The sequence below is a fragment of the Nyctibius grandis genome, chromosome 8 (genome assembly GCF_013368605.1).
Source record: "Nyctibius grandis isolate bNycGra1 chromosome 8, bNycGra1.pri, whole genome shotgun sequence".
Taxonomy (NCBI): domain Eukaryota; kingdom Metazoa; phylum Chordata; class Aves; order Nyctibiiformes; family Nyctibiidae; genus Nyctibius; species Nyctibius grandis.
In genome coordinates this window covers 36,791,235-36,815,131 of record NC_090665.1, presented here as the reverse complement: position 1 = coordinate 36,815,131, position 23,897 = coordinate 36,791,235, and the positions used below count along the sequence as shown (strand labels likewise).

Sequence of the window (23,897 nt, the reverse complement as noted above, 5' to 3'; positions counted from 1 at the left end):
TTGGTTTATGGAAGCTGCTCCTCTACAGTAGCGTCCTTATAACATGAAACAGAACAACTTTTATTTTATATTGGACCAGTTTTTTGTGCCAATGTTTAGATTCTGAGATAATTCTTTGTAACTTAATCAAAAGTAATGGTTTTTGCCTGCTTCACAGGTTGATGCAGAAGGAACACAGGAAGATGTTTTTCTGGAAGTCTGCAAGACAATTGACTCTTTTCTGAAAAAGGAAGAGGCAGAGTTTTCTTTTTCAACAGAAGCGCAGTAATGGTGTGTACACAGCCTCACCGCACGTGCGCTTGACAGTCACAATTAAAATGCTGTTCAAAGCAATACTGCTTTCTTGAGAGGTATCTGGAATTTGTGCGTGTGGTATGATACTTTAGATGAAACCTTTTTTCTCTGTGCTGACAATACACTCAATTGAAAATGGTCTGTATGCTAACGCTACACTAAGAACTGTATCGTGTTTTATTGGTTGTTTGCTCTTCAGGGGTTAAAAGCAGCATGGGGAACAGCAGCTCTGGTTTGTATTTCATGATCTCATACGTTTGATTGGAAGTCAGACAGTGCCTGGCCAGCAGTGAGCTCTTCAACCATATCGTTCACCAGTTAGCATATTAAGATTACCGCGTACAAGTTTCCCATTGGTTATTATTTTAATTACCAGTATTAATTTTTGTGGTATCACTTAACTTGTTCTTGGGTTTTAGTGACTAAAACCTGTCCTCTGTTACATGCAACTATAAGACAGCTGGAATCAGTCAAGCTAAAAGTTAAAATAAACTTTTCACACGTCCCCAGAACACTATTACAAGAGGCAGAAGAATTAATTGAAGGTGAAGATACGCTTGAATATTGTGAGTCTGTCAATCCATTATCGTGGAGCAGACACCATTTTTGAGACAGCCTTGTCTGCTGCTGGGAATTGTAGGATATGATAAAAGACAACTTCCCAGTTTTGTGAGCTGAGGTGAAAATAATGGTTGTATTGTTTAGTTAAATCCAGTAATTATGCATATTAACAGCATTTTACTATTAATGAAAGTCTCCATATAAAGTTGACTATGAGACAGAATGTATGAAGATGTCTTTAAATCATACTTCGGAAGTTTTTCAAATGCAAAATTCAGATCATCATCTGTTGTCTTGTACTGGCATTGCCAAAACTTGGGCGGGGGAAGGGGAGAAAATGTCAGGGATTATTTGATTCATATTGCTTGCACCTTTAGTAAGCCATTTATCTGTAATAACTGCAAAAAAGTCTGTAAAAATCATATCGTATTTCCATTAGGTTAACCAAAATATTGTGGAGTTTCTTTGGTATTCTGATAGCTAAATAAAAGCTTGTTTGACATTCCTGTAAAGTAATTGCATCCTCTTACTGGAACTACTGGTTGAATTCACAGTTGAAGTGGGTTGCATGATTGCTCTTACTGTCCAAGGTGTACTTCATGCGGCAGATTTGTATTTTTAAAGTTACCTTTCTTGTAATGAAGACATAATACAAATAAAACATGTAAAAAGACAAGCAGTAATGATTTGTTACAGTATATGTGGGTTTAATCCTTTTTAAAGCACAGTACATGACTTGAAAATATAGTTCAAATTGGCATGCTTACAGAATAGGTCCTTTCTCCATTCACAGCAGGTTCTTCTGTTTTCTTTTTCTTCCTTGGCATTTGCCCTGTAAGTGCTAGTTCAATTATTTTTTAAGGGACTGTTCTTATCCTTCATATCCTGGATATTCCTTCTTCCCTGGGTCCTTTTATAACCTAGATTTTACCTCTGATGCTCTAGGAAGTGCTTCTCCAGCTCCAGACCAGTAACGTCTGCAGTACAACAGCTGTAAGCGAGAGACTTTCATAATGCATCAGCTTGAGAAGGCAGGTTTTTCTAAACTGAGCCTTGATGCACTAGCAGCTGTCTGGTGTGGTATTTTTCTAAAGAAAAAAAAAAAGTAAAATATAAAATATTCTGGATTTAACCATGGAGTTGCAAATGCATCTGGATAGGCTTTCTGGAGTATTTTTTATTACTTCTAATTCAAATATAAGTTAAAACGTGGAGTATCATACTTGTGCAGGATGGAAACAAAGGCAACAATCAGCTGCTTTTTTTTTTTTTTTAAATCAAATTACAAAAATTATTTAACACACAGTTTCAGTTTAATTTTTTCTTTCTGCTGCTTCTGGTCTTTTCTGTGGAACAAAACAAAAAAATTCCCATGCTTGATTGGGCGTATGTGCATTAGATTTCTATCTGCATGTGTTCATAATGTATGCAAGAGAAATAGCTGTATATGCATGCATATGGAAATATAAATATTTATACATATTCAATAAAAAGAGGACTTATCCAAGACACTTCTTTCTTGGGTGATTCAGACTTGAAATTCTCCTTCTGCTTCCAATCTCAAATTATACCATGGCTTTTTGTTCTCCCCTAGCTATCCTAAACTGATGACTGAATATTTGCACTTATCACATCTTCACTAATGTACTTTCATTTTTCTCTTCCAGTAATTTTTTCAGGGTATCAAAAGAAAACAAAGATTACCACAGATTCTCTCCCTGATAATATGCTTTCACCAGCTCTAGCTTCCTATAAACAGCCTGAATGATGTGGAAAGCACATTTTTTATTCTCTTCGAGAGCCTCTCAGAGCAGTATCTTTTCCAATTAAAAACTAAAATACATCATGTGAATTTGTGTTGTATTTTTTTAACGTTTATTAAATTTATCTTAAGTATACTAAATACGTGAGATATGTTTACATATGATACTTGCTCAGTGTTTTAGTAACTGTACTGTATTGCCTTCTAAATAGATTAAATGCTTAAAATTATTTTTTTCTGAAGCAAAAAATAACTACACCTAAATTTATTGCAAAACTTAATACTGATCAGTTTATAATTAAAGTTAGTAGGTGCAGCCAGCCAATTATCCTTCTTATTGCCATCTTTTTAAGTCAAATTAGTTTCTTTTCTAGCTAATTACTCCGAGTATTCAAGTTTCAAAGCAACTGGAAGTCTACTACAGTTATAAAAGTCAAGTGTTTCTGAATCACAAGCTATACATTTCAATAAAAAATATATTAACTAAAATATGTCACAATAATTACAAAGCTTCTCAGACAATAGTATACAATGTACCAAGGCTACAAAATCTGAATTTTGTGCAATCTGAAAAAGAACAGTCTGAGTAAGAGATGAGAGAACTAAAATGCTAATCCTGCAAAAGGCGAAGCATATTTTAGTGGGCACAGAGCACCATCAGTTCCCATTGCAATTAACAACAGAGGAAGGCGCTGGGCATCTTGCAGGTCTGCATAGTGAATATTTGTATGACGTACTAAAATGTCCTTTTAATGTTCTGCATCTTGATTAAAAAGTCAGAACTACACAGAAAGGAAGTCACAGCAAGCATTCTATATATAAACAGACTGTATCCACATAGTTTATTTCTCACAGTTCTCCTGACAATTGAACATTATTTAAGAACATACTGTATACACAGATAAGAAGAAACATACAAAATGTTTTAAATGATGCACAACAAAATCCAGCAGTATAAAAGAATGCATGTGAACCCTTGCTCACTGCTCAGGCTAAATTTAATCACTGTTTAAACAGTAATAAAAATACAATCTTTCATGGATCTTGTGCAGACTACAAAAGAGGAAAAATTATTACCATATATATGATTTATATTAGGCAGTTTTCTTTGATGAGTTGCACTAACAACTCCAAATACAGAGGCAGAAGGCTGTGTATTTTATTTTAAAGGAGTTAATGTTGAGTATTAAGAGACTTTACACAGTTACTACCACTGGCACTTTTCACCATATTTTGTACACATCACATGATCATCTTATATAACATTACATTTAAAAAATATATCTGAGTGACAATTTTATAACATTCACACACCATGAGCTGGTTAAGGAAGCAATGCCACAGTTGCCCCCTGTAGTGCTTCACTGTTGGTAAATAGAGTTCATCGTGGTTTTAAAAAAAAAAATTAAAAAAATTGAAAAGTCAATGTGATTAAGCAGCTCCAATTTAATAAAGGCCTGTAACTGACCATCGCTGAGACAGTGAGTATTTTTTAGAGTACATCCTAGAAGCAAACACTGTCATTGGTTAAAACCTTGCCTAAAGAAGTCAGTTACTGTGCTGAAAACTATTTCACAACAAAACTGCAAGCTACTAAACTGTTTTTATATAAATACTTCATCTCCTCTGGATCTCATTATAGCCAAGTTCTTCAAAGCCTTTGGAATTTACTCTATCTTTAATGTGTGCTCTCATTTCTGGCTCACCCTTTTGTATGTTTTTCTTTTGTGTTTAGATTCACCACCTACAAATGACTAATGTGGTGAAAGAAAAGTCTCCCAGCGAAACCTTCTGCACACTAGGAATGTTCAGCTGCTGTTCAGTGATCTAGAACCATGACAGCTCGAAGCTGTAGTTTGACAAGTACACCCAGGAAGCTGTCATGCTGTGAGCGACATTTTAGGGAAAGCAGAGTCTTTCCAAAATGTGCACAGAATTAACAATGGTGCCATTGTTATTTTTCAAAGAGGATAGTAAACCCAAGATGGTAGATCTGCTTCCCATGTCATCTATTTGCTGGAAAGTAGTTTGGGTCAAGATAATTGTAACTGGTGCCCTGGGACATGCAGTAGTCTCTGTCTAAAAATGTCTCTGCTCTGTAAATAGGTTCTAACTGATGATCTTCCTTATGAATCTCTGTTTCATGCAGACTGCAAGGGAAAGAAAAAGATAACAGTTTAAAAGTCAAATATTTTCCTTATCTTTAACTTTCAGAAACAGTGACCATATTAACAGATTCATACCAAATTTGATACAATTAATTCATAAATATAATTTCCCCCACTATTAACAGTACCAAACCTATCTGTCAACTGTATTAAGAAAAAAAAAATTATACATCCAGAACACATAAAATATATCTCCCACAAATATATGCTAAAGTATCTTCCACTTCACCCAATACAGGACGTATGTCCTATGCTGGAGCAAAGATTTCCATCACACACAGCAATTAAGCCACAGAGAGATACTCAAGCTAATTACAAGTAACAAGTAGAAGCAGATGCTGCTCACCAGTCAGAACAAGAATCACAGAAATCCAAGGACATTTCTTGAGGGCAGTCTTGGCAGTGCCACCGAACACCCTGGATAGGTTCAATTCCGCAGTTATCACACTGTGATGGAAGAACGTTGAAAAAACAGCAATGCTCATCACTTACGTTAGTAACAGTATACATCAATACACCATATAGAAAGGCATGTATGTAGGTCAATTACTACTAGCCCACACAGCTGAATTCTTCTCACCACAGTCCATAAGGTGTTCATGGACAAAGAAGTCCTCATACTGGAGGAGAGGCCCTCCAGTGCCCTGAGAAGTGATCAGTCTTTCTCTCACTTTGCTTCCCACTCCCCAAGTGCCCCATGTTGACATTATCCTCCTGCCCAACAAGAGCAGACCTAGTCCTGCCTGCAGTCATCACTCCTTATCCTCACACGGCTGTAAGAACGGCTGCGACACATGAATGGGATGTTTCTATAACTTAAATCCAACCATGTGAAATGTTTAAGTATAGATTCACTTTCCATGGCAGAAGCAAGCAGTGGGACTAGACCAGCAGAGCTTGTGGGAGCCTGCTGATGGGCTGCAGGTCAGGACATGACAGGTCAGACTGCTGCACTTTCAAATTCAGGAAATACAGTAACACATTATAGGTGGGCTGGAACTAAAAGCCAGGTGGCTGAGAAGGAAGTGGGACGACATATTCAGGGAAGGGGACAGAAGTCTAAAACTAAAGCTGAGCAGGAAGACAAGAACTAATCCCCTGAGAAGAATCAGGGACAACACAACAGCAGCTAAGTGCAAGAAGAGTGTGGCACGAATAGGATGAAATCCTGTCTGTAAGGTGTTTGTAATCCTGAGTGGATTAGTGACAGCTGGGAATGAGCTGCTCTGAGAGTGGGTTTCGAAACATCAAGACTGGATGAAAAATTCATGATGGTAGAGAACAGGGGCAGAAATGCAAAGGCATTTCATTAAAAAAAAAAAAAGGAAACCTGGAAAACTGGACTTGGAGGCAAGGAGAACTTTTCAAAAATCTAAACTTCGTAAGAGTGCTGCAGAGACAGGATTGAAAAGGAAAAAGTGTGGGAAACAAGCCTGTGCTCCCATAGCTCATCCTCCTTCAGAACCTGAAGTTCTCTCACAGCATCTGTGAAACCCACTCGCAGAGCAGCTAGTTCCTGGCCACAAGTAATCCACTCAGGGTTACAAACACCTTATACCTTAGTCACAGCTCTATCGCTTCCTTCCACAGATGGCTTTCAGAGTTTGAAGGCTGATCATGAGGAGGGACTAAGCATACTTCAGAGCGGTTCTCTGAAAACAAGTTCAGTATAATGCTAAATACTTTAAAAAAATAAAAAATGGTTCCAGTTATCTCAATTTGAGAACCAAGATAGTGGAAACCCTTGACCTTAATTTCTGTGCTCCTGCTTCCCTCTTTCCCCTGTGAAACAGAAATAACACCGTGCCTTTCGTTTTCTTAGAAAGAAAAGGATTTGCAAAGTGCTCTGATATTATAGCAATGAAAGCCATAAAAAGCCCACGAGGGATTCAATAATTCAATATTCAAAATAGAGTTTGAATAATGTGTAGTAAATGAGGCTGAAGGCCATGCAGAACCAAAAGTGTTCTGCATGATTGCTTATCAGGTGAGTTCTATCCAGCCTGTGCACTAAGCGAGGCAGGACTCCTGAGGGAAAATAGTATATAATCATGTAATTACTATAATGCATAATAAAATCAAATTCAGATTGCAAAGAAACTTTTAAACTTTAAATGCTTGACACTGCATAATGCCAATTTATTTTTCAGAGTAGTTTCATGTAGAAAAAGCAACTAGTTTGTTACCTAGAAGTCTGGTCTGCCTCATCAAAGTTTTAAATTCTGGGGAAGACAATGCTAACTTAAAAAAAACAAACAAAACAAAAAAAAAAAACACAAAGCCCCCCAAAAACCACCCAAACCCCAAACCAAACACACCATGCTAACTTAAAAAAAAATAGCAAAAATAAAAAGCACCTTGGTGGTCTAACACTGTGATTAAGTCTGTCAATGTCAACTAACGAGGCTGTCTTAATTTTCCAGTCATTTTGAACTAAACTTTAAACTGAATATCTTTGCATTCTTATATAAATGGGTACTAGAAAATAAATCTAGCTGCATAACACTAAACATGGTGAAGAAACTGTTCCAACATAGCAACCAGTTACACAGAAAACCCCTTGCAAACCTGAAAATATAATTTAGAGAATACCCCTTCTTTCACGTCAACTATTTAATGGTTGATACTGAGACAACACAACAGTTTAACTTAATGTTTATTTTCTTAATTTCACATAACTATTGTTTCGTGTCCTTGCTTCAACTTCTGCTAGTTATTACTTGATAGGAAGTTAGTACAAAACAAAAAAATTACTAAACTATTACTGTTCTGATTAAAAATCTTTGTCCCTTCTTTGGCCTCAGATGGAGGCAAAATGACTCCAAATTCATAATCAGAGAATTATCATCGATGAATAATAGTCAAAACAGACTGTAGTGTCAAATGGAATTCTATAATGATTTAACCTAGCACTAGAGCTGTATTTTCATAATATGAATGAGGAAAAGACAGCATGCTTATTAATTTTCATACAATATCAGTATTCAGTGAAACCTGAGCTATCGGAAAGAGTGAATTACTTGCGTTGTTTTTATTAAAGAAGATGAGATAAAGCAGACACAGTGAACAAGAACCAAGGAACCAAACTTGCTATATTAAACAAAGCCTTTTTAGGAAATCCAAACCATGTTATCTTTGAAACCTTCTACAGTCCACTGAGTAACAGAAGATCATCTCTTAAACTCACCTTGAATCCTACATGCTGTACAAATCCACTTTCTGCATGCATCTGCTGGAGTTTCTGTTTCTTCAATTTTTTAAACTCTAACAGTTCTTTGTATTCAGGTAACTCTCGATATGTTATTGGAATACTCTCTTCATCCTGTTCATGGTTAAAAATAAATGAGAAACATTCTTTACTTTAGAAATATAGTAACTAGTAAGAGATATATTCCATAATCACTATGTATGATTACCTTTGAGAAAATGCTGGCAATATATTCTAACTAAGAAACATACTGGGAAATTATTTTTAAAAACATAGCACAAAACAGCACATACAGCTAACTTACATTTTAATTTGTATTATTTATACTTTATTGTTTGCATTAAAACAAAAAACCATTATCCTACAAACAAGTTTCTTCTGGTGAAGAGCTTAGCTGTAGTATAAAGGAGGCAGCAGAGCCTAACTAATTCCTAGGTTTTTTCTCATCTTAGATGCCTAACTGCAATTCGCATACAATCCACTTGTCCATACACTGCAGGCAAAATGACAGCTGCCGTGAAAGACTTAGCTTTTGTTTAAGACAAAGCTATTTTATTTCGGTTTTAAATAAGTGGCAACAGATATTATACTTGAGAATTCAAATTTCAGGTCAGTTTTGTCAAGTTAATTGATCTTTCTCTTTACTATTCTGTGGAATGGAATGGAATACTACTATTCTAAGGACAGTTACCATCACTGCTTTGAAGAACTTTCAAAGCTGTGAAAATATTAAAAACAAAGGACACCCAAAAACTTTTTACAGTTTTAAGAATTTTTGCACAAACTCAGACTTTTAAAAGATCCATAAATCAAGACAGTTCCCAGCTTCCATTATATGTATGGAGACAGTCAATCTTAACAGTATTAACTTCTCACCTTTACCTGTAAGAATAAAAAGTGATCAGAAGCATCATTCCATGACCGGAAGAGTAGAAGTTTCAGCGTTATCCAACTCCTTCATCCCTTTACTTCATGCTCTCTCTTAATAGCTTAAGAAAATAGATTGCTATTTTTCCTAAATTATGAAAAAGTTTGTCTCCCTACAGGCTGGTGCATACAACTTTGACAGAGATTTATAACAAAGGATTCTCTCTTTTTAAAGAAACACACCATGTCTGTTTTTTCTCATCCAATTTCCTTCAACAAAGGTTGAGGACCTCTACGCTATGAGAAGACAGAAGCTCTCATTCTAATTCAGATGCCCATTTCAAGATGGCTATTTAATTGTAGGAGCTGTACATGGTAGATGTCAGCTGTTTTCAAAGATGCCAAGTGTTTATTGATGTAGAGCAGTTTTCAGATCCTGTGCTGATAGGAACATTCAGCTATGGAAAACAACTACAAGATAGTAATCAAAATTTTTCTAATGTAGCTTAGATAATAATTTCAATTGCTTTTTACAAATCCATGAAGATTAAAGAATCTTTATTATTTAGTAAGTTTATTAAAGGAAGTGAGGGAAAGAGGCTTGCTCTGTAGCGTTAAATTTCTAAAGGCCTAAAGGTAATTATGAACCTATATAAAGGACTAGACTGCAAATGTTCAGAAAAATCAAGGTTAAATGACATGATTAAATTGCGTGGTGATAAGCTATATTCTCCTAATATAAAATAGGGATTCACCTTCCATGCAAATCTCAGAAGTTTTTCTGAGAAAAACTGCCTGGCACAAAATAACTGTGTATTGAATAAACTACGCTATAATAGCTCCCTGTGTGGACACTTCATTCTGGAATAGTAAGTAGTTCACTTAGGAATAACTCATTTATGCTAAAACAATTTTTCAGGAACACTTATGCCAGTCAAGCTGACTGGTAATACCCAGGCAAAATCTTTTGTCTTTACAGGGAACAGCACCTGGTACTTCCACTGGAAAGAACTCTAAGAAAACCTTTCCCATAATTTTCTTGCTACACTGAATCTCTCCTCCACCATGCTGATGCAAAGTATTTTTCTCCACGACAGTGACTGTCACTAAGAGACCCGACTTTTAACATAAGAACAGAATCTTGTACATTCATTTTGAATACAGTTCATGATCTCTTTTTTCTTCCAAATTGCTTCTATTTTGCACTGATAATGGGGATCTTTTTGGTAACTGAGCTCACCTGTGTCTTTCCAGAAATATATCCATCTGGAAATGCTGCACTAGTGAAGAAAGAAAAGATTAAGCCAAATTTCCAAAAAAAAAACCAAACCCCAAAAAACCCAAAAAACAAACAGGGGCACAAGTCCACCATTATCACTGCAAAAGAGCAAACCAGTAACTTCTACCCAAATTAAAATAAATCCCAGTTAATTTATGGTGCCTGTATTTATTAAGAAGTAGGACACCATAGCAAAACCAAAATGTTTTAGGAAAATATTCAGAGGAGTTAGAAAACACGTATTTAAAAACAATACAAAATGAAAGAACATTTGCTCAAAAAACAGTTCCATTGAGATAAATAATAGTAATCTGCATCTCTTCTAATATGCATTTTTCTTTCAAGGCCTTTTAAGGTTCTTATTGGAATATGCAAAGTTATCAGGAATGTCTGTAGATGAATCAAAAGACCATCAGAGAGAGAATACAGAACATGAGTGAAGATGGGATTTAAGACTGAGTAACAGATTAGTAAATTTAATAATAGGGAAGATTATGCAATGCATGTAAAAAAGTCAAGAAAGAAAATGAATGGACTTATACTGGGTGGCCTTAATACTTCTGTTATGCAACAAGCTTTTCACACAAAAGATGTCACTAGGCTCACAAAAAAAAAAAAATTTAGCAAGTCAGGTTCTTCAGTCTAAGCACAGTAAAGCCACAGTGCTTCACACCAGTTGTGATTCTTGTCCAGTATCCTAGCAGTAGGACATAGCCCCTCTGTATGGAAGTGGGAAAGACATATGTCTAAATTCTTGAAGTATTATCACATGTGATAAATTAGGAAAGCGGTACACTACATGTTGTAATAATACATTGGGTTAGGATGTCTACTAGAATTTGCCTCTAAACACACACACATTTGCTGGTTGACAACTCAGTCTGTTAGTTCACGCTTTGAAGCGGATTTTTAAAAAATCCATAATTAATTCAGTCAGTGAAGGAAGACAAAGAGCAATGATGCCAAAAGCATTCAAGTTTTACCACGGCTCTGTGTAACTTTTCTAATACAACACATCTTTAATAACCAGAATTGTAACTATATAGTTTATATGATTTTCAAACTGTTCTCATGTCAGATCACTTTTTGAAAATATGGAACTAGACTTTTTAGAGCTGTTTCAGGACAAAACCATTTATTACTTCTTTTACATACTTCCCTTCTGATTTGCTCTAAATTTTCTGCAGTTGGGGGCCTTTATATTAATGATGTGTTTATAATTCAACATGGCTCATGAATCTTACCACGGCTTAATACTTACTTGATGATATTTATTTTATGGCAAAGATGCTTAATCCTCATATTATTCATTAAACAAGGTTAAAATGACAGTAAGCAATACATTCTCTGACTGATTTAAATGACATACCGATACTTCCTCTTCTGCTGCAGTATCCATATGGCTCTGAAAACTGGATCTGTCATCATCTTCATCCATATAAACTGGAGGTTCATGAGATGTCATGAAAGTTGAAGGTTTGAAGAGATGTTTATTTAAAGGATGCTGCCGCCTACTTGACGACTACAGTGAAAAAATGATATATTTTTTTTAAAATTCCTTGGTTATTATTTAAGTAATCCTCATCGATAAAACCTTAGCAGAAATTTGCTCTTCTGCACTAAACAGTCTATCATATTTCCAATTATTTTTAGTTGAACCTCTCTATCAGAGCCTCATACAGATGGAGACTTTCTCCCTCGTAACACGTGAAATCAGAAGAACAGTGCAACACTTCTTTGGTAAGAACCCAGTAAGAAAGAGCTCTTACCATAAAAACCCTGCCATCTAAATAAATGAGATGGACAACAATAGAAAAACAGAAAAAAAAAGCTGTTAGAATTGTGAAGACTGAGAACCAAAGTGCAGAGATACCAAAAGACTTCCAAGAGTCATGAATGGTATGAGTGCAAGACTAAACAAAAGTAGTTTTGCACAGGTCCAAGATCCAAGAGACCAGTTCATGCTTGACACTTATCATCAACTTCTTGTATTAATTTGTGCCTTAGAATATAGAAGTCTAGGCTAATTGTCCAGATCTCTTTCCTGGTCCAAGGAGACAAAAAGGCAATTCATTCCACCATAAAAGAGGTTTCTAAGAGTTATAAAAAATTGCTCTCTGAAGGTTCTTTTTCATTGCCACTGACTGGAATATGAACCTAAAAAATGTTAGATGAGATAAATTACTCCATTAGTGTATATCTAAAACCTTTCAACTTTAATGCTGTCTGAGGGTGTAGAATGCACGGCAGTTTAAAAATAGATTACTTAAAGGCACTCAGCCCCTATTACTTATTCCCCATGGAAGAATATTAAATATAAAAAAAAGAAGAATTTAGGGTGAATGAAACCGACTCAACTTTTTACTTAGCTACTTTCCACACCAGCATTTTGACATCTTAAATGTGAAATCTTACATTTCTCAATTTAAAGAAAACAGTGTGAATCACAATTCAGCAGTAATAACAAAGTAAAGAGAGGATTGTCTTACGCTGTGTTTAACTTCTGTCATACAGATAAAGCATAAGGAATATTTACAATAGTTAGTACTTTTGCTTTTTACGTAAGACTTTTTATCCCGAAGGTTCCTAAATCAGTTACAAACCTGTAATGCTGTAATACAACCGTTTATTCCTAAAGACGGATTCAACCTCTAAAAAGCGATCTAGCATTATTTTACAGTTGTGCACAGTTCAAAAAGTAAAGGCAAAGATCACACAAATTTTCTTAGATGGAATGTAGCTATGCAGACAGAATTGTAACACGGAACTGAGACTGGCCCCATTCACTCTTAAGGGAAGAGATGAAGTTTGTAGTCACGATTGGAAGCTGGTACCTCAGATCTGCTGAACAACTACAGTGCATAGAATAAAAATGAACATTTTGTCCTAAGACTAATGTACTATCCTTGTGTAGTATCCTTTCCACCTTCTGCCTCATGATCACCGACTTGCTGTGTTTTGCTGCTTTTCTGGCTTCCTTTAAGATTTCAACTCCCCCAAAATCCTTTCATTTATAAGGCTAGACAGTATTCCAGCTTGAGCTGACACAGTGATTTAAATTTTCTGTTAATAGAAAAGATCGCAATTCAATACTACATCTGAAAATCAAGAAAGGAAAACTGTGTCTACACTTAAATAGTAGCAGTGTTATGCATACAGTTATGACCTAGGAATTTAACTGAGGATTTAAATTCTCTTTTTAACATGATTCTACTTCTGGTGAAGAATGAACTAAAATACTACATAAAAGCAGACAGTTAAAAAATAATTTTTCCTGTGGGAAATATATCTTCTGGATTAAGCTTAAAAGCAGGTGCACTAATGATATTGTATAAGCATTAAATTGAAAATGATAAGCCATAACTGAAGAACTGAATACTAGAGTCCTAAATCTCTGTTTCAGTTTTATTTTCACCAGTAGCAGATGATGGTTATACAGGAAAATAAGCGGATGCATCCTGTTTAATTTCCTGTATCACTTATCGGAAGAGACATTATGCCATATGAGGAGATATACACAGTAACTTCAACAAGATGTTCAAGAACTGAATAGGCTTCTCACCTCCCCCATAACCATTTAAAAAAGGCATCCTGGGCAATCCCCATGGAGAAATGCAAGTACCTTCTTGTGAAGCATTTCTTTTGACACAATTATTTACATTAAATACATCTATGTTTTTTATTCTCCCATAGATATGTGCTTTATGTATCAGCATCCAATTTTCATACTTCTGTTACTGGCAATAAAGCAGATACCGCAGTTTACAGCATATGTGCATACTCAATATCAAAATAAGGACGAGCACAGCATAAGCATTGTGGGGTTCCCACGGGACAATGGTGGGAACGAGGTACTGAACGAGCTATGTCCAGGCATGTCCAGGGGGTGGTAATGGGGTGGTAATGAACTAGCCAATCATAATAAAGAACAAGGACTTTGGCTATGAGAAAAATAAGATATGGGGAAGTTGAAAAATAAGAAAGAATGCTGCACCTGCAAGATATAGCTTTTTAGCATAAGCCAATCAGAACTAATATAGAGGCGTGTGAACAAAGCATACTAACCAATCATAATAGAAATGACATGTACACAGAGTGTGTACAAAAATAGAACAGTATAAATGCACCCTCAATGGAATAGTATAAATGTACCCTCAGATACGTAAATAAACGAGATCTGCTTAACGATCATATTGGTCTGCGTGCATTTACTCCACGCCCTCTCAACAAGTGGCGCCCGAACAGGGACTTTCCCCCGGACCAGGGGCCTTCGGCCGGAGACTGCGGAGAAGCAGCGGACAACGGCACGAAAGGAAAGGGTGAGAGGAAGCCAGCTGTAGAGTGCTGCCCCGGCACTGGATTTTCGCACCGGCAGGAACGGATGCGGTAAGCCTGAGTGTTGCTAGCAAAGGAAAACCTGGGTAGGGCTTCCCAGGCAGCTGGGGGAGGAATGGGGTCTACCCTGACCAAGACAGAAGTGGCAGTGGTGAAACTCCTCCAACATATACTCTCTGAGAGAGGAATTAAATATGACGAAGCTGCGTTAAAGCAGTTACTCCTTTGGGCAAAAGACAAAGGACATTTTACAACCCTTAATGATGTCTTTGAAGTGCCTTTATGGGAGAAGATTTGTGACTCTCTCTGGAATGCGGTGTCAAGTGGTGATAAGGAAGCCTTTAAATTGTCTGCTACATGGAAGCTGGTTAGTGAAGTGTTAAAAGGAATAAAAGCAGAGAGAGAAGTTACACATTCAGCTTTTATGGCTTTAGGACCGCAGACGTCTACTACCCCCTCACTGTTTGCGGGACCAACACCTCCCACGGCCCCGGTGGCTGTACCGGTGGCAGCTCCTTTATCGCCGTCGGTACGGACGGCTCTGAAAAAAGCTGAGGAGTGGGGAGCGAGTAAAATAGATAGAGATCTATCAAAAACGGTAGTGCGCCCTACAGATCCATCAGAACCGGTAGTGCGCCCTAAAACACGAACTCGATTTGGACTAATTGATTCAGACGCTGAACAGGAGAATTGGCCAAAACCCCCTCCTCCTCTTATTGATCTGTCTACGGATGAGGCTGAGCAGGAGGACAAGAAGGAGGGTAAACCTGCTTCGTATCCACCTTTACCGGATTCGCCGTTTCCTGAGTCTGTTGAACAAAGTTTACATTCCGGCGCTAAACGACCACCGTTAAAGTTGCCGTTTAAGGAGTCAGCAGTACCAGAGTCACAAGGACTTAAAGGACCGTTACCATCACGAAATGGACATGAACTTGACATGACAGAGCTTGGTAGACGACTGGAAGAATTAAAGACGGAATTGCAGCAGCATCGTACAGCCAACGCCTCGGGACACGTGACTATGTCTCCCCAAAACCCCCCCTCTGTGTTCGGGACAAGTATTAGGGCCACCTCAACCTCCTTTGCAAATCCCTACTCCACCTTTAGATCAGGGCGGGGGGGGGAGGTTTGCGTCCATCTGGTAATGTGGGAGGTGGCGGAGAGGGTCAGCGTCTGCCCGCGTATACAGGGGAGGGGGGGGGAGGAGTGAAATGGAAAGGGATCATTTGAGATGTGTTATTAGGAGTTATAATTCCACAAGCATATCCGGTGATTGTGGGTGCGGGTCCTGAGGGAAGAAATATTTGGCAACCGTTAGATTGGAAAATTGTAAAAGAAGCATTGCCACTATAGTTGGCGAGGGACAACACAGGTGAGGACTGCAGAAAAGTTGTTGCAGGGATGGCAAATCGTAACGCCACCTTAACTGAGCTAATGGATGCTTGTGAGAAAGTAGGAACCACCATATTTCAGATGGAGTATTTAGCAAAAACTTTTGCGGCGGCAATTAAGGTAGTTCATCGTTGTTATACATGCGAGCAGGAAGGTCACTTTAAGAAAAACTGCCTTAAGAAGTTGAAGCTGAGTGGGAGAGATAACTCTGTTTTGATGTGTCATTGCTGTGGGAAGCTAGGGCATTTTGTGAAGCTGTTCAGGTCTCAGTATAATGCTCAAGGTCAGCTGATAACAACCAGCTGCAGAATGCAGGGCAGGGGAACCGTATGCTGACACAAATGAATCTTCCCAACCAGTTCCAGGCCTATGCAGTTAACTCGCAGCCCAAACCGCAGGGAGCGCAGGACTGGTGTTTCCATGCAGGGTTAACCTGTGCGGCTGCCAAGCCTTGGACCTGTGGCAAACAGGGATAATGCTAATGCTGATTGTCAAAAGATCATTGAAGCTTTACCTGGAAAAACAGATTTGAATGCTATGATAAAGGCATGTGCAAAAGTGGGTACTGTGGAACATAAGGCTCAAGTTATGGCTGTGGCCGTACTTGGGGCTTACGTCGTCACAATTGCAGTCTCTATTCCAATTATTAGCAGGGGACACAACTTTAACAGCACCACGACACACTACTTCAGAGATACAGCAACTGATTACAGAAATAGAAAGCAGGCTACATTCCAAATTTGTACATCGTATTGATTTGAATCAGGAAATACAAATTATCACTTTGTTTGATAGGCAAATTCCGTATGCAATAATTGGTCAATGGAATTCAGAATGATCAGATTCGTTACAGAGCTATTGGCACAGATTATTCATCAAAGGACGGATGCGATGTCGGGAGCTTGTGGCCAGAGATCCCTGCATCACTAACCGTTCCTATTGCAGCTCAATATTTTGAGTAGTGTATGGCTAATAGCTTTGCTTTGCAAACAGCTATGGAGAATTTCTCGGGACAGGTTGTTTACCACTTACCCTCCCATCCTGTCATAAAATTGAGTGTGGAACTTCCAATTGCCACAGGAGTGTGGTGCGCAGACACTCCTGTGGATGGAACTACCATTTTTACGGATGGATCTGGGAACACAGGCAAGGCAGGCCTTGTCTGGTATTCTGATGGCAAGTGGGAATCTATGGTAGTACAACAAAAGGGTTCACCTCAGGTGGTAGAATTATGAGCTGTATTAAAAATATTTCAGAATTTTCCCATTCCCTTTAATTTGATTACTGATTCAGCATATGTAGCTGGCATTATAAAGCAATTGGATAGATCTGTTATAGAGCATATATGTAATCAGTGTGGTTTTGAATTGCTGCGAGCTCTGTGGCAAGAAATTCAAATCCGAACTGCATTGTTTTATGTTTTACATGTAAGAAATCATACTAATTTGCCTGGGTTTATTGCAGAAGGCAATGCTCGAGTGGACTCTTTGGTTTTTCATCCTAAAACAACAATTTGTACCAGAGTGGAAGCAATAGCACAATTGCTTATCAAAGTACATAAAAGGATTACAGACATTACCGGACTAGACTCAGATGCTATCTATTTACCTATCAGAAAGGAATATCTACAGTGGTTAACAAATCAGTCAACTCTTTTTCAAATGGCCTTACAGGACTTTACTGGACAATTGGTAACACATTTGCCAAGAGATAAAAAGCTACAGTTTATTTGCAAACAGGATTGGGAAGAAAAACCTATCAGATCAGAGATACCTGTAACTGGACTAACTGTTTTTACTGATGCAGGAAAGCGATCACATTCAGCAGTTATTACCTGGCAAGAGGATGGACAATGGAAACATTGCAAATTCTCAGGACAAACTGAGGACTCATTGCAGACACTTGAATTTTTTGCAATATATCAGGTTTTTGTAAAATGGAAGGATTTACCTGTAAATATTGTAACAGACTCTCTTTATGCAGCAGGCATTGTAAATCAAATTGAAAGAGCTTTTATACGACCAGTGAAGAATATGCGACTTTACACCATTTTGTTACAGTTGCATCAGGCAATAAACCTCAGAGAGGTACCTTATTTTGTTACTCACATTCGTAGTCATCAATTTGATCAAGGTTTGAGCATTGGCAATAATAAAGCAGACACACTTGTGTCCTATACGCAAATATCACCAAATTTATTTGAACAAGCTCGCCTATCCCATCAATTCTTTCATCAATCAGCGAAAATGCTAGCGAAACAATTTCAACTCACCATGGCACAAGCACGTGAATTAGTTAGTGCTTGTCCTAATTGTCAGAAAATTGGCGTGGGAATTGGGATAGGGGTAAATCCTCGAGGGTTGTGTGCGTTGCAACTGTGGCAAATGGATGTTACTCACATTGCAGAATTTGGAAGGCTCAAATATGTTCATGTATCTGTTGATACGTTTTCACATGTGATATGGGCAACAGCACAAACTGGGGAAACAGGTCGTCATGTCAAACGACATTTACTTGCTTGCTTTGCAAGTCTTGGGGTTCCACAACAACTTAAGACTGATAATGGACCAGCATATTGTTCACAGATTTTTCGTCAATTTTGTCAACTATGGGGTATTACACATGTCACTGGGATTCCTCATTCGCCTACGGGTCAGGCGATTGTGGAACGTGCTCATAGTACATTGAAACAGCTTCTGCAAAAACAAAAAGGGGGAGAGGTGACTGAACCTTCTGAGAGACTTGCAAAAGCTGTTTATGTACTTAACCATTTAACTTTAGCAGGAGATAAGGAGCGACCCCCAATTGTAATACATTGGGAGGCAGTTCGACAGGGAGCAAGCTATGTGAAAAACAAAGGCAAAGTGTGGTATAGGGAACCAGGTACTAACGAGTGGTTAGGACCAGGGGAACTATTACTAATGGGTCGAGGTTATGCTTCTGTCTCTACAGGCACAGGAGTACGGTGGTTTCTGATCAAGTGTATTAAACCATATGTGGAGGTGGAATCTAGATCCGGAGATCCGACAGAGAGTAGCAGAAGACGGCAGGGCAATTAGGGATGCAGCAGAAAATAGTTGGCTCAACAAAACATGGGTTGTGTTAAGACAATCATTGAGAATAGTATATGGAAGTAGTGAGATAATAAATCTAACTACTTCCAAAGGGGGAAATTGATACTGGATGGTTTAGCAACGATTTAGCAAGAGTAGGCCTCAGAGTAGGCTCTAAAAGGCCTGCTCTGTGTTACCTTTATACAGAATCAGCTTTCCTGTCAGTAATTTTCCTTTCAGCTAGAATAATAGAGAATAACAGTATGTTCTGAAGCAGCATATGTAGCCAAACTACATGTTTTGTAGATAGAGTTTACTTATGGGAATGTTTATAATAGGCATTATCCTACTTGTGTTACCCTGTTTGTTTGCATGTTTGCAGAGAACTGTACAACGAATGGTCAATACAGCCTTTTTGGCACAACAACAGAGAGCAGAATTTATGGGTAACCAAGGCTGGGATTCTCTGACCGGGCTCTGCGAGACACAGGGAATCAGGATTAAGTAAAAAACAAAGACAAAACAGGACATAGCTCGTTCAAAAACAAAAAGGGGGATTTGTGGGGTTCCCACGGGACAATGGTGGGAACGAGGTACTGAACGAGCTATGTCCAGGCATGTCCAGGGGGTGGTAATGGGGTGGTAATGAACTAGCCAATCATAATAAAGAACAAGGACTTTGGCTATGAGAAAAATAAGATATGGGGAAGTTGAAAAATAAGAAAGAATGCTGCACCTGCAAGATATAGCTTTTTAGCATAAGCCAATCAGAACTAATATAGAGGCGTGTGAACAAAGCATACTAACCAATCATAATAGAAATGACATGTACACAGAGTGTGTACAAAAATAGAATAGTATAAATGCACCCTCAATGGAATAGTATAAATGTACCCTCAGATACGTAAATAAACGAGATCTGCTTAACGATCATATTGATCTGCGTGCATTTACTCCACGCCCTCTCAACAAGCATGACCCAGGCTTCCAATACACCGTGCATTTCCTTTCTGCCACATTGTGTTATCTCCATTGGAGACTTGGGAATAACTACAGCCCAGTACAGTGCTGTCAATCTGTGCTCTAAGTAGACAGCTATATTAGCAGACTGAGAGCTCAATTCCCCACATACGCTATTTGTTTGATCTTTTCATCTGCTGTATTTCTTACCTGGGACAGAAATATAAAATGGAGACGCTACCTTAATACAAACCAGGGCACAATGACCTTACTCTTATGACTTGGTAATAAGGATATGAAACATACTGTGAAAACAGACGTAAGTATTAGATTTGTTCTACATATAAGCTTAAGAAAAATCTGTAGCATGGCAGCATTACCACTGCGGTATGAGAATGTTAAGAATTTTATAAAAAACATGCTTCACTCTTGGTTATGCTGGGTTTGTATTCACATCAGTGGAGTTAAAGAACTTTATGGATCACTGTTCAAATTAGTGAAAACTATGGTTAAAATGTCACACATGTACTGATTAAATTTTCCCACTATTTATCAAATACAGTGATCTGCTGCCTGGCAGCACTGCTCACATTCTGTACTAACACTCTTTCCAAACTAAGAGGAAAGAAGAAAAGACATGTGACTAAGGTAATTTAAAATGGTAAGGTGACATAAAGAACTCAAAGGATTATAATTTCAAAACTAAATTTGCAACCCCTCTTGAAATTAGCCCCACAGTATGGTAAACTGTACAAGTAATTTAGAGTTCTAACAGATGAATCTCAGCACAGTATTTAAGGTAACAATGTTTCCAGCTGTATTTTTGGTTCTTCTGCCAGAAAGCACTTTTCCAATAGACAAGGTGCCAGACAGAGCCATGCCTGCACCTTCCCTGCCTCTGTTTATAAAGCACAATAGTAGATTAAAATCCTGGTGAAAGTAAAATGGCATTGCCATGATGGATGGCAAACTGGACAGCCTCTGATACGAGCACGCATTGTTTGCAGTAACTTCAGAGAATACTAGGAGACAACTGGAGGCATGTAACATTTTAGATCATTAGAGATGAGCTGTGGTAGAACTTTCTCTCAGGCCCCTCTGGTAGTAACTTTTGTTCCCAGCCTTTCAAGGGACTAAATCTGCAAATTTGCCTTTTTGCAGAATCAATGTAAGGCTTACTCTCATCTTAATCAGAAAACATCACAGACACCTGGATACAAAAAAGTAATATTACTCTACAAAACACCATTGTAACAGGTTTTGAAAAACTTTTGTAAACACAATGGTAACAAAAAAAAATACCCAACAAACAAAACCCCCACAAAACCTAAGACAGCCCTCTTCAAATATCTAGGGTCCTCATTAGTACCCAAGAGTACAACATTATTTAAATCAAAATACATGACTAGTCCGCACAGAAATCTAGAGTCTTTTCTTTCGCAAATTAAGAAGATTTCTCAGGAGCTCGTTTCTTGTCCCTTCCAAGATCAGGAAAAGCATCGTATTTTAATGGTCATTTATATGACCATTCTGTTTTAATGGTCAGGTATGTTGCAAGTCAAAGACAGACATGGCATTTCAGTCTTAAGCCTATGTTTGTGCCAGTTCAGTATGCTGTTATACATAATTTTCTTTGGTTTTGTTAATGAGAAGATGACTGTACAATACGAATTATAGGGCTGCTTATCCTCTTTCAACAGGGTTCTCATTATGCTCTTCTAGATCAAGTACAGTAAACATACAAATGAAGAAAAAGTACCCCAAGACCAATCATTCAACCCTGTTAGTTCAGCCTGTGATCCAACTGCTGTGTTCTCTTTTCTGACACTTCATGTCCCTGACATGATCCGATAGAGGTAATTAACAGATGTTGATGAGAAACTAGAGTAACACCCAACTCACTCTACAGTGCTAATGGCAAAAGACTACTTATTAAGTAAGAAATGCATGCAAGGTGGAACTAGTTAGTAAGAAAGCACTAATCAAGACTTAAATCTATTGAAAATATTAATGATTTAGACTCATTTTGCACATAAATGCAAACAGAAATACAGAATTTCTGCTGTAATATTGTCTCACCTTTTTGGAGTATAAATATAAGTTTGGAGTTCTTCCTGGAACTGGAATACCAGCTTTAGTCAGTTTAATAAAATATTTTTGCACTCTACTGGCAACCTAGAAAAACCAACATGCGACAATTAAATGTCAAATGAAATGTAGCAGGCCTTCACTTCAAAATTTTGCCAGCATTGATACATGGGTACAAGGACAAGAAATCCTCATTTTGTACTTTGCAACAACTACTCTAACCATTACCTATCTTGCAAAGCTGCATTTGTAATATTTCCAGATACTTCAAAGGCTTTGAGAGAAAAAAACTACCTTTGCTTAAAAGTAAACAGGAAATCTAGCAAAAATTGTGATAGAAAGCAAAGAGTTTTAGTATTTTGCTACCTGCTGAAGCTTAACAATGACAAATAAATTATGCATAGTTAGCATACAGAAAGTACTTCTACATTTTATTTATTAAATAAGTAAGCATATATTTTAATTTTTTCATGTATGGAGAAATACACCTGTAAGTAAAGATATGATCAGAGATGAGGTAATATTGTATATTGAAATACTTAAGTATACTTTTACCTGAAAGTGTACAACTGAAATAGGAGAAATTAAAATACTGTGAACACAGAACAACAGCATTTTTTACTTCTGGTCAAAATGCAGAAATCATGTCAGGTGCAGAAACACTCTGCGTCTCCACATCTGTGTCCTTTTGTGGACCTCAGCCCCAGTACAGAACTAATTCTTCTGTCTGCAAGTATTAAAATGTCTGCCCATTCTACAGTATTGAGGTGCAGAAAATTCAGCACTCCAACGTAACTCAGTCTGGGAACAGTTGGTGTCACTGTACTTCCTATATAGAATTAAATGCAAGCTGTCAAAATCTAATGAACAGCTAGGTCTGGGAGCTTTGTCATGGGCTTTGGGGCACTTTTAAAATTCTATATTTGAGATGAAGAATAAGGGTCGCATTGTTATTAGTGAAATGCAGACCATGCTGTTACATTTTTAAGAAAAAGAGACTACTGAAAAGATACTGGATTTTATTTGTTGGTATTTCAAAAAAAAAAAAGACATCTATAAATAAATCTTCTGTGAATCTGTATCTGCTAGGATATCACCGCTAGGATGCAGTGACTGACATCACTACCACCACAGCACAAGCACTCAAACAATCCCAAGCAGTCAAATCTTTTTTCTAGTAAAATAAGTTTTATTGCTTTAATTATGAACATTTACAAAAAATAAACCCTCTTTTTTAATGCCTCAGTTTATGAATTGGTTTTTTTTGACAGAAAATTAGAAATAAATTACTTAAGAGATTACATCCATGTTTCTCGTCAACACTTATCAGTGCTTCCTAAAAAGCTTTTAAAAAAAAAAAAAGTCAAGGAACGGGATTACTTCTCCAAGTGTTTTACTTGTTACCTGCTTTGCTGTTCTATTTCCCAGTTCATCAGCTATCTTCTGCCACCGTCGGGACTCTACTTCCTCTGGTGGATACTTCAAAAGCAATTGCTCAAGTTTTTTCTAAATCAAACGGGGGAAAAAAAAAAGAAAAATCTTTCCTAGTAGAGGTATGAGTTGTCAAAAGATGAGTATCTACATACATGTGACTCTAAACTTCTAAGTGCTTAAACATCATCACACAATTTGCTTTTATTCTCATGTATGTTACCCACAGCTACAAAATGGAAGTTCCCCATTACCTGTTCCTCTACAGTCCACAGCTGGTTAAAAGTTTCAGGTTTGGTCTCATCGCAAAGTCGTCCTCTTATCATCTGCTCAAATACAGTATACAAAATAGAATGTGTTTAGAAAAAGTACAATTATGATAACCTGATTTTAACCCTTTTTCTACCTAAGTGAAACCAAAACCAAACCAAATAAACACATGAAAACTGGAAATAAAATTTGCCTAAACCAAAAATAAGTTCTCTGATTTGAGCATGAA

General features: G+C 37.5%; 2 protein-coding genes across 5 annotated transcripts in view; one reads left to right on the top strand and one right to left on the bottom strand.

Annotated features, from left to right (window-relative positions):
• Positions 1 to 1,646, top strand: part of AK5 (adenylate kinase 5) — a 95,588-nt gene extending 93,942 nt beyond the window's left edge. Inside the window, exon 14 of the mRNA XM_068406123.1 lies at positions 158 to 1,646. Within this exon, the coding sequence (XP_068262224.1) occupies positions 158 to 268 (111 nt within the window). The 3' untranslated portion in view covers positions 269 to 1,646. The remainder of the gene's footprint in view (positions 1 to 157) is intronic.
• The window catches only part of ZZZ3 (zinc finger ZZ-type containing 3), a 69,044-nt gene continuing 46,688 nt past the window's right edge, over positions 1,542 to 23,897 (bottom strand). For 2 of the 4 annotated variants that reach the window (XM_068406118.1, XM_068406119.1), the window contains exons 7-13: positions 23,653 to 23,724; positions 23,372 to 23,473; positions 21,959 to 22,054; positions 11,509 to 11,661; positions 7,973 to 8,107; positions 5,132 to 5,232; positions 1,542 to 4,767 (exon numbers count right to left, since the gene is read on the bottom strand). In XM_068406118.1, coding sequence (XP_068262219.1) covers positions 4,623 to 4,767; positions 5,132 to 5,232; positions 7,973 to 8,107; positions 11,509 to 11,661; positions 21,959 to 22,054; positions 23,372 to 23,473; positions 23,653 to 23,724 — 804 coding nt within the window. In that variant the 3' untranslated portion in view covers positions 1,542 to 4,622. The remainder of the gene's footprint in view (positions 4,768 to 5,131; positions 5,233 to 7,972; positions 8,108 to 11,508; positions 11,662 to 21,958; positions 22,055 to 23,371; positions 23,474 to 23,652; positions 23,725 to 23,897) is intronic. The other 2 variants (XM_068406120.1, XM_068406121.1) reach the window with 2 other exon arrangements.